The following is an 11632-nucleotide window of genomic DNA, read 5'->3' as shown; positions in this document are numbered from 1 at the left end:
AATCCCTTCTCTCTGATTATTGAAATATAAAAGCAACATTGTGCAACTATAGGTCACAAAGTGTATCAGAAAAAAACCTAATTGCCTACAGCACCAACTGATCAATACAACAAATAACTCAAGATAAAACCTGAGTGATCTTTGAATGTGACTGTTCATAAAATAATATTTGTTGCTCCTCTTCATTGTTTTAGATGAAAAGTTGCCCATTAAATCATGTTCAGTTCATGGACATATTCTCAACTTCATAACAATAAATCAGTTTGTGGCCAAGTTTCTTACATTCATTAATAAATTACTGACTGGATATTACTTATAATCCCTCAGATTATGTTACTGATGACACTGAGGTACTCATCTATGGCTCCATATGCTGTGTTATCAACAACTTCCTGTAAAACCAGAAGCTTTTAAAACTGATGGAGGACAATGTGATGCAAGTGTGAAGAGCTAAAATATCAATAACACAGACAGACCGTCAACATTATCCTATTAAACATAAAAAACAAGGGCAAATGAAATATATTGTTTATTTACAAGACGACATAGGTTTACATTTTAGGTTTCTTTTTTTTCAGAAAGGCACTTGATCAAATATTTGATGCAAATTATCAATAAGATTAAGGAAATTTCAATTTGGTAAAAGGCACAATTAAAAAAAAAAAAGCAAAAACACATGAGGCAAAGATGAATGAAGGGTGTATACCAAGATGTACGTGAACAACAAAACATGAAACGGCATTCAAATCCTTTTCCCAACACCGCTGATTAAAAACAAATCTTGGTATATTTGATGAAGGCTTAAGAGCTTTAATGTAAAACTAATCATCAAATATTAATATCACCGTGAATCATCTCAGCTTTGCAAGAACGCCTAAAACAAAAAAAACAAACAAAAAAAACCAAGGAAGATGGCAAAGTTACAAACCGAAAAACAAAACACACATACATGGCATAGAGTGAAAACATGGATACTTCAATAGGTAAACTATTCAACTTTCCCAAAAACAACCTTGAGATGAGTGGCGCTGTCATAATGAGATAACTGTATGACAGGAAAACAGGAAAATGTAATGCATGATGTTGTAAAGAAAAGGGACACAAATCTGATCTGATTCTGGGCAGATGAGCAGACAGGAGGTCGGTGAGAGGACTAGAAACAATGAAAATGAGGGAACGTGTGATTTAAGGCAAGATTATCACCTGCTTAGTGTAACCCGACAACCTTCAATATGCTCGCTTGTCTCAAATAGAGCAGAGACTCCAACAATGACAGGTGTAGTGGTGACCTGACTACTAAAAATCAAAGAATCCTACTGCATAGCAATGAGGGGAAAAAAGGAGATATGATTGTAAAAAAAAAAATTATATACATTTTACTGTTTGTTCCTCCAGAGTTTGTTGGTCGGCGAGCTACTGTTTACGTGTACAAACTCTTTACAGCACGAGTGCAGCCAACGAGACGGTCAAGTTTGCTAACAGTTCCCCACTTTTAGTTTCTTTTTTTTGTTTTTGCCACAATCATCCTGTCCGTGGAATGTTTGGAACCTGAGTGTGCAAACGTTTTCTCACCACACTCAACTAAACTGCACCCATCCCGATGTGACAGCATCTTTACTGGAGCTGTGGAGAAGAGGCGATGAGGACATGAGAGTGATGATGGGAGTGAGGACACACACACACACAAAAAAAAAACAACACAAAAACACATATGATGGATGGATGATGTGACGCCATCTTTGTAGAAACTTACTTGGAACCTGCTGATGTGAAATCTCCCCACATGTCAGAGCTGGGCTGAGCTGCAGGGACGGGGGACCCGAAGTCTAAAAGAGTGGCTGGATGAGGGGGAAAATAGTCTTGTGTCAATATGATAAGTGTGAACCTTGTTTTTTTTTTTTTTTTTTTTAAACATCATGTGAAGAAGAAAATATATGCACAGTGATCACCAGCGTTTGTTTGTGCAGCTGGGGCCGTCTGCTGGCCTCCGGGAGGCGGTATGACACCTCCAGCCTTCACTCCTGGTGGAGGTGGGAGCAGACCTCCACCCATGGGCCGCGGTTTGGCACCACCTGCCTCCTTCTTCTTGATGTTCTGTGATACAGACAATCATGACAGTTTCTAAACATTTTTATCTTCCAAATAGTTACTCTTTTCTTGCTAAACGTCGTCTAAAATCAAGGACTTTACATGCAAGTGGCCCTGATCTGATAGTACAAAAAAATAAAAAATAAAAAAAAAATCTGATTTGGTTTGTTCACACTTCCGAGAACAAAAATCTGATCTGAGTCACTTCCAAATGACTATTTCACTGGGCTACATGCTCACCCCAATGCTGATCTTGATAGTCTGTCCTTCCTTGAAGCTCAGGTCCAGCTTAGGTGCGGCGCTCTGAGAGGCTTCCAGTTTTGCAAGCTCGCCTTCCTGCTTCACCCACCTTTAGAAAAAGAGCATGAAAGCATAATGATTATCAATGAAATTAGTTTCGAAAGACAGTTTAATGATGCTTCTACAGAGCGTCAAAGTATCGCCACTTTGTTAACTGCTGACATAGTTTTAACAACTATATATGTAGTTAATAGTTATGATATAGTTTAACAAAAACATTTACATGATAAGACAAATGTGTAACATTGAGTGTGAATTTAAAAAAGAAAATCAATATGCAGGAGTGCAAGGATTTTTCTATCCTGGTATAACACACCATGAGCACGTTGCAGCAGACTGACTGTGAGTAGGTCTCGTTCACATATTTATAAGATTGTTTTAGTGCTAAAATGCTTTGTGAAATACTTTTACACCAAAAATGTAGGCATCTCATATTGAGGAATGACACACAGCTAATTTTTTAGAAGTTTCTCCTAACTCTGCCTGTTAGGAGAAACTTTTAGGATGTTTTGTTAATACGGATCCAGACGGTAAAAAGTCAGTGTAATGGAAGTTTAACTTACTTAAAATGGTCTTGTAAAGCTACGTTGAAGTCAAATGAGTCTCCACGATCAGCAAAGCCAAGACCGATAAAAGCATGACGACCTTTATTCGAAGCAATTGTAAAGACAAAAACACATTAAAACATAAAACATACATATTCCTGCAGTAAGATATATAAAAAAAAGTCAAAGAAGAGCAGAGGACAACTGGGACTTAGCGATGGATCAAGCTTCCACCATATTAACCCAAATATAAGACTATTTAAGTGAAGTTTATCTAACGACTAGGTAAATGCCATAAACAGCAACACATAGCGCATGTTTGTAAAAAAAAAATCCTTTTTGAATTAATAATCTACTATCAACTGACAGCTCCAGTGTTACAGTGACAGATGAGTCAAGTTGACCAAGTCTTCAGGAGCTCTGAAGGCACCTTTAAAGATCATGATGATCAACAACGCAGAGCCGTCAAACAGCTTTCAAGCAGCCAAGAAATACACTTTTTAAAATGTAAAAACAAAGAGAAAATCTTTCCATTGTTCAGGGTAAAGCTGATTATTCCACGTCCATAGTCCAATCTGAATGCTGATGCACTTGAAATGGAAACCAGAAGAACTTGTTGGCTTTGTCATATTTCGTCTAATTTAAAATAAATTTATACATTTGTATTTAAACAGATTTGTTTTTAAAATCAATACAGTGCTACTACATCAATGTGACATAACACTTAAGAGATGTTTAGTACAGTAAATCTCCTCCTACTTAATTCAGTCTTATGATCAGATTCGTCTTATATTTGGACCAGTATAATAACTCAATTAAACCAGTTTACCTTTATATTTTCATTGATATAGTTCACATGAAAGTTGCTTACCGTTGCCGTCCTCTATCCGGATCACAAAGTACCTGCTGGAGTCTGTTACTGCTTCAACTACACAGCCTGGATACTGTTCGACCGGAGCTTGGGCAAACAGCTCTCCTGCAAAGAACACAGCAATCAGTGCCTCATTGTTACTTTCTGTGTTGCGAGTAATAAAGTAAAAAAAAACATGGTCGAAAAGGACAACGCAAGGTAGCAAAACTTGTTGACAGCTGCTTTAATCACACTGTGACCAAAGTGTCATGTGTTAAAGATGGATGAAACAGTGGGTACTACAAGATGCTGGCAGGTGTTACAGTGAATTGTAAAGAAGACACACAAATATCCAATGTGGTGATTTACGTATGAGCACACTGACACAAGGAAATGTTATTGTCTACCTGTGTTTTTGTCCTCTAACTTGATGAAGGCCATCTTGCCTTTAGCTGTGATTTTCATCCTGCCGCTCCATGCAGGTTCATCCAGCTTCCAGTCAGCAGCGCTAGAAACACAGATGAACACAAAAGCTGAACATGAAAGTAGTTTGTGATCCTAATTTACAGAAGCAGCTGACTTCATCACCAAGCAGCTGTGGCTTTTTCACAGCAGGAGGAGGAGGAAGTGAAATTGAGAAATTTCGAGAAGGCTAAATATGAGATGTTCATGGAAACAGTGATCTTTTGTTGCCAACTAAAGAATAGCAACACTGTAAAGATCAGCCAACATGTCTTTAGAAATTGTTCAAGTCTTAAAACTGTGAATCCCTTCAAATCTATTGGCTCCTTCCAATACATTTTATCAAGACTTACAGTAGGCTGAACTAATATAAAATATGTGACATCTGTGGATCCTTTAAAGCTCTTATTAGGCCCTAAATCCTTGCTGGTTGGGTTTCAATGTAAGTTTATGATGTTACCTAAGCACAACAACAAACTGTGAGGGAGGGAAGATGTAGATTTACTGTTCAGTGAAGTTTGTAAAACACTCTGAACATGATCCTGAAAATTGTTTTTTCAGACCAAAATATTTTGCATGACAGTTTCTTTATGTAGAGAGACAAACAATTTATGAGCAGCGATAAAATGTACATAAGCTGTATGTAAGTACTTGCACTTTCAGCTACACAAACACACACACACACAAACGCATTAGGAATTAGCTTTACGCTCTTGCATCCATTATCGGACAGATGTATGTCGAGTAATCTTTTTTTAAAACGTCCGGATATGAAGTTATCTCTAATGTCATCATTTCAAATGTCCCCCACGACTTAAGTCAATTTTTTTATAACAACAGGTGTAAGTCGCTGGTAAAAAAAGATCAAGTCTGGATGACGGGGTCCGAGTTCCGTAATCTAAACACAGGTTAAGCTAACTAACTTCTACTGCGGTAAAATTGTGTTTCTAAATGGCGTTTTTTAGCGCATCTAGCCAGTTTTGTTCATTTAGCTTCATCGTTTGTCGTATCTGGCTGTCTGGGCTGGAAACATCCGACACAATTTAGTTACAACAAGTTCAAAGAAGCAAACTTCTATCCTAATAACTGTCCGATAATGGGTGCATTGTATTAGCTAGCTGACAGACACTCGCAGGCAGTCAGACTCGTCAGTTAACCGCTGCTAACGTTTCGTGTTTCTGCGGTTATCTTACCGATATCCACGGTTAGTGGCCCGCGGTGGGATCCGGTAAACGTGAACCTCGGGCTTCACACAGAGCATCGACTCATAACTGTTATCTTCTGCCATTTTGTCAAGTGTCACACTAACTAAAGGCAAACTTCCGACTTTCAACGCGTTGTTCGTGCCTAGATGGTAACCCTAGATTTGCGATAACTCTCGCGAGATTTTTATTAAGTGTTCATTTTAACCCAAACCATGATCTTTACTTAACCCAAACCAATTGTTTTTCTGACTAAATCCAACCAGACCTTAACCACGGCGTTGTCACATCATTAAGCATAATTATTTTGTGAAATGACAAACAACGCGCACAATGAAAGAACAACGCGTACTCTCTCGCGAGAGTTTTTTTTTTTTTTCAAATCTAGGGTTACCATCTACGACACGACCGTTTTCAATGGACACCGAGCAACTGAACCAACTGAACAACGAGCCGTCGTGCTCGCTTCAAACAGCGCCGCGTCCGGTGAGGATGGTTTGAGCAAAAATATGTGACAGTGTAAATCTCCCACGGCCACAGTGACAGTTATGTGTCGGTGAGGATGTACATTCACAGCGTACATTATTATATTTCTATATTATAGTCAGGTGCATGACAATAAATTAAATTAAATTTTTCTTTTTTCTTCTCTTGAAATTGGTTGAATACCAATTTCAATCGGTATTTAAATGATGTCCTTTTAAACTATACTATGGTCCTTTAAATGTTGTTTTAAAGGTTTTTTGAATGTTTTCAGAAAAAAAAATCTGTGCAGTCTTGTTTTGTTATGTTGCATTTGTATTGTATATATTTTGCAACAAATGTCCATTCATTTTTGAGACATTCTGTGGATATACACTCACCAAGCATTTTATTAGGAACATCTGTGCAATATTGCAATTCAATACAGTGGTGGAAAGTAACTCAGTACATCAAGTACTGTCCTTCTTAAGTACTTTGTACTTTACTTGAGTATTTCCATTTTCTGCTTAGCTTTATACCCTTACCACTCCACTGCATTTCAGAGGGAAATACTATTGTACTTTCACTCAAGCATAAATAGGCTTGTGATGATCAGTGCGGCCGCGCATATTTAGAGCAATAAGCAAGGAAAGTTTAGAGAAAAACTTAAGGAGAACTTAAGTTTTTTCTTCTTTCCTATACCCAGCTGACATTAGTCACAGCAGCTGATTTTTTGCAAAACTACTTTTACTTTTAATACTTTATGTAAATTTAGCTGATAATACTTTTGTACTTCTACTTAAGTATATCTTAAATGCAGGACTTTTACTGGTAATGTAAAGTAATTTTACATTGTGGTATTGAAAATAAATGCCTCATACTCAAACAACCTCCTGCTGAAGGACTAAGCTGTTTCACATAATACAAAACAAACATATACCAAGTTCTCTTTGTTTTAAGTGTCTTTATTAAAGGGTAATCAATTTCCATCTGTGTTTTCAAGTCTCAAAATAACAATGACATCAAGTCAGCCTCAAACTAGACAGGCGGCTGTAAAGGACTGAAACAAAGCTTCATGGGTAGATCACACAGGTACAGGATGGTTATCTACTGTAGGTGGTGGCGGTGATGGTTATTTACTCTTAATTATCAGTTTAAAATGATTACAGAACAATTTCATCTCAATAACTGAACCTGATCCTTGGGAACAGTGTATTAAGGGCATGTATTCATGATGAGATGGTCCACTCCTCCTAACAGTGAGTGTTTACATGCGCACAAGTATGCTGATTATGATGTTTATTTGTTTTGGGGTTGTTGTTTTTATTGAGTATTCAGGTTGTTTGCACATGTAAACATCACATCCTGGTTTCAGAGAGCTGGATAAGGCCCACTTGTTAGAAACCTGAATACTGTTATCATTTACACATTTAAACGTCATATCTCAAATAAGATCAAAACCAGAATAAGACTCAAAACTGGGATACTTATGTGCATGTAAAAGTACTCAGTGTATACTATCTCATAAAATAAAAATACTGAGATATAGGAACTGCAATAGACAACTGAAGAGCAATGTAAAGGTAACTTCATTTCCCAGAAATCATCAGTTAACGATGCAATCCGAACTTATTTTTAGCAGTCAGTGAGGTTAAAACAGGTGGTACAAATGCAGTTTTTTTTTTCAGCTTTATTTGTAAGTTTGCGTCATGGAGAATTTGCTCACTACTGTTTAAACGCAAGGTGTATAATTTACCATTTCAATTAATTACTCTCTGTGAAGCCTACACGTCCTATGAATATTTCCAATCAATGATTTTGACTGACACCTGAAACTATTTGGACAAACTCTGCTGAAAGCAGTCACGGAGCACTTCTGTGAGAAAAGCATTATTGCACTCTTACTTTGTCTGGTTTTATACTTCCTAAAACTCTTGCTTAGTTCAGCTATAAACTGAGCCTCAGTTACGTAGAGTTTATTCAATGGAATAATGAACCAATCACGAGTGCATAAAACAGCACTAGATTAACAAGCTCTTCCTGTTGGACAGTATACTTATGTAACCACAGGTATCATTTATCATTTAAGGCATAAAAAGGGTCAAAAGTTCAAAAATTGCTGCAGGTATCATTTATTTTGAACCTGTCAGTAACTGTCAGTACTGCTAACTCGTCAGTATTTGATTAGATTGTTGGTTTTCAAGGTTTGCAAACTTTTATTTTCAATCAGTTGCAAACGAGGCGACAATGGTCTAAAATCCTGTTGTGTGAAAAACACTTCAGGAAAGACCAGACAGTAGAATTTGGCTTCATACTTAAGGACACCGATTAAAAGATGATTTTTTTTGTAGTTTTCAGCACAAACTCCCCTGACAGAATGTTTTCCAAATGAAGCAGTTGTCATGTGGAGTCATCCTCCACACTGGCCATCAAAAAGTTATTTTTGAAGAATTTACCAGCCATCATTTCAATAACACACAGTCAGTCAATATATTAAAACAAACCAGTCTGCGTTGTCGTTGGCTATAAGAGAAGTTCCAACTTAGCCATGCTAAGCAAGGCAACACAAGCAGGGACATTAATGCATCACTATGCACTTCAGATTTTCAATTCATGAATAGGTCAGACTTTTCCTATTTTTATAAAAATTTTATATGACACTACCAATTAAGTTAGCTATGCAGGCTACATCATCTAGTCGCCTATAAACTACTGATCTCCTGACTTAAACATGTCTCAAACTAAAAAAGAAAAAAAAACAAAACACAAACTTGAGAAAACAATGTTAAGTGTTTCAAATAAAAGATTTGAAACAACACAGATAATTAGGCAATATGTAAAAAAAACAAAACAACCCAGGGAGTAATTTCATTATTATTGCTTGAATAAGCTTAGATTTAATGACACTCTGTCCTTTCGATCTATAATCTTTGGCCACAGGCTGTGTGCCCACCGGACATTTCTTTTATAGCCACCAGTGCCAAACAGAGGCCTCTGGACTGTGGAAAATGCTGGTCTGGGCTGCTCCCATTGCTATGCAACTACAGTATTAAAACACACTTCTGAGCACAGTGTACTTTTACTGAATATATCTATCTATATCAGTATGACTTTCTATCACCTTACACTCAAGCTGCTGAACCCATAGTTAACTCTCGGCACTGTCAAGCACTTTATTTCCACCGAACCCGGCTTCCCGGTGGACACACAGCCATGACTGACTCCACTTCCCACCGATACCTTCAGTGGAAAGGCCAGCTCACTCGTTTGCACGTCTCCGGGGACTTCCCGCAGATTGACGAGCTCTCCTTACTCTCCCTGAAGGGACAGACACCTGATGCCCTGGCACTCAGCCGGCCAATGAGAGTAAGAATCATAGGGCACCTCATGGTACATCAAAGTATCACAGTGTGTAGGGACGTGAGGCAAAAGCCTGTCCACAGTGTGGAACAGAAGGGGTTTCGGATCTTTGGCTGATCTCTGCCAGCCCCTTGCATCGTTCCACAGAGGGAAAAGACAAGGCGAAAGGCAAAGACCATGCCAGTAAGCAGAGTAGAGAGAGGGTGGCATAGTTCATCTCAATCCCCATGGTGCGTCTTCATATTTCTAATGTCTGTCAAATTTTGTGTTGCCCCACCACTCTGCTCTTCACACCACGCACAACCCCAGTAACTGCCACCCTTCACGCCCTCTCAGGGAGACAGCTGATCCCTTGCAGCAGCAGCAGCTCCTGTTTATCTGCAGAGTCGGAAGCCTGAGGTGCCGTCTGGGCCGGTGGGCTGGCGGATCACGTGATTGTTAGGACGAACTGGTTCTGATGGTTGCTGTGCACTCACACGAACTGGCCTGATGATGAGGAGAAATGAGAATTAATCATAAAAAGTGTTGTTTTTTTTTTTTTTCACTTCTAATTTATCCATCCATGTATTCTCTTTTCAATTTTAACAAGTGTAGAAATGTATTTTGTTGTTTTTGCTTTAAGAGCTTTAAGAAATCTTACCTGTCCTGGCATGGATTGTCCTGAGGCGTATCATCTGAGGAAGCACTACCCAAAATCCTTCTCCGGGCTTCTGCATACTCCGCCTCCCGCTGCGCCAAAGACTTCATCTGCTGAGAGGGACGGGACGAGGACGCAAGGTTTCCTGCAGTACCGTTATTTGAAGGACGCTTTAAAATTCTAATTTGTGGTGGCGGTGCCGCAGGAAGAGAGTCGTCCTGGATTACAATAGCTGTTCGCACAGGTGAACCACCTGAACCCAAACTGGATTTCCTGCACAGGTGAGAAAATGTTAAGAGGAATAAAACTATTTGCATTTATATATTCTTACCATATTTTAAACATTTTCAATAAAGTTCTTGATTGCTTACTTTGCCTCCTGATTGATTTTCAGCTTAGCCTCAAGTCTTCTCTCTATTTCCTGAGGAGAAACAAATATTTAATACATTTTTATTGCTGTCCAACAACTTCTTTCACGCATGTCTCATTGACCTGTATCGCAAACATGTTCACAAGATCTGGATTTCTGAGTTGCTAATTTGTCACTGGCATCTTAGAAAACAAACTTTTGACAGATATTACGACAGAGTTCAATCATCACAAACCAATAATCTCTCACTACGGTGAGAAATATATTCCAATTTAATCTCTGATCAAAGTTTGACAGGTAATTATGCTGATTGTAGTGCTATCACATAAAAGGTGCTATAAGATGCATAAATCAATACATTTGCTCTTATAGTGTAACTATAATGGACAATATAGATTTGCTTCACTCAGTAGAGTCACATAGAGGGTCTTACATTGATCAGATTACATTTGTTCAGAAATTTACAAGTGTGCCTCTACTTTGGTCTTTTGTTGCCAATATATCATTTATCATAAACAAAAGTTTACATTACACTGAAATCCAAAAAACATGACATAATATGCACTGAAACAAACGTCACCGTTGTGGCACTTTCTCAGTGCTTTTGTAACATCAGACTGGATCAATAAAACGCAGCAGCCCTGAACATACTACACTGTTGTGGTGTTATTACTTCAGTGCAGCCTGTCGTTTCCGCAATGGGCGGGTCTACACAATGAGGATAATATAGGGAAATCTCGACTTTGTTAAGAATAATTATTTATTTCATAATGTTACATGGCTTTCCCCGCACATAAAAAGCTAATTTTCGTTCAACAAGTAAAATAACATGACGGCAGGCTCAGTCCCACGTCGTTGAGGGACAGCGGGGCCTGCAGACTGTTTCTCTGGCCGTATTTCAAAAACGAAACCACATATTCAAGCTCCAGACACATCCAACCTATCACGGATATTTGCTCAGTAACCGGTTGACTGTCAAACTAAAATCTTGTTAACTAGAGCCTCTGTAAACACAATATGTGAGGTTCGTGTTTCTCACCCCGCTGTCCGCCGCCTCTTCCCAGCTCTCTGCAACCTCTTCATCCTCCATGTTGATCAGCGCTGCTCGCTGCTTTCCTCTTCGGCTCCCCCGGCTAACTGTCTCCCGTCCCCGCAGACACAGGCATGGGACGGTGGGCAGCGTTCACGCAGGATCGCCGGGAGCTAAATTTTGCGACTTTTTCTTGTCAGGCGAGTGCTGATTGAACAGATTAGCAAAGCTTTCCTTGGCCGCGTGTTAGCCTGCTAGCTTGAAGCGCCACTGAGGGTAACCCCCTGCCTGTTGCTTTAAATCTGACGTCACGTCCACCTCGGTAA

General features: G+C 38.9%; 2 protein-coding genes across 3 annotated transcripts; both read right to left on the bottom strand.

Annotated features, from left to right (window-relative positions):
* Positions 1-516: 516 nt before the first annotated feature.
* necap2 (NECAP endocytosis associated 2) lies at positions 517-5737 on the bottom strand. 2 transcript variants are annotated; one of them, XM_044347976.1, is made up of 8 exons: positions 5439-5737; positions 4191-4291; positions 3805-3909; positions 2952-3033; positions 2329-2437; positions 1941-2094; positions 1754-1838; positions 517-1623 (listed from the first exon to the last, which is right to left on the bottom strand). In XM_044347976.1, the coding sequence occupies exons 1-8, from the start codon at positions 5531-5533 to the stop codon at positions 1578-1580; spliced, it is 777 nt and encodes a 258-aa protein (XP_044203911.1). In that variant the 5' UTR covers positions 5534-5737; the 3' UTR covers positions 517-1577. The 2 variants fall into 2 exon arrangements, with proteins under 2 accessions (XP_044203911.1, XP_044203912.1); XM_044347977.1 differs by having other exon boundaries at positions 1950-2094; positions 5439-5731.
* A 1119-nt stretch (positions 5738-6856) lies between these two features.
* LOC122980217 (SUZ domain-containing protein 1-like) lies at positions 6857-11632 on the bottom strand. Its single transcript, XM_044347993.1, has 4 exons — positions 11316-11632; positions 10278-10327; positions 9910-10179; positions 6857-9755 (listed from the first exon to the last, which is right to left on the bottom strand). Exons 1-4 carry the CDS (start codon positions 11364-11366, stop codon positions 9644-9646), a joined length of 483 nt encoding a protein of 160 aa, XP_044203928.1. The 5' UTR covers positions 11367-11632; the 3' UTR covers positions 6857-9643.

Source organism: Thunnus albacares, chromosome 4 (assembly GCF_914725855.1).
Source record: "Thunnus albacares chromosome 4, fThuAlb1.1, whole genome shotgun sequence".
Taxonomy (NCBI): Eukaryota; Metazoa; Chordata; class Actinopteri; order Scombriformes; family Scombridae; genus Thunnus; species Thunnus albacares.
Note: the sequence above shows the minus strand (reverse complement) of the source record. Positions and strands in the feature narration are given on the sequence as shown.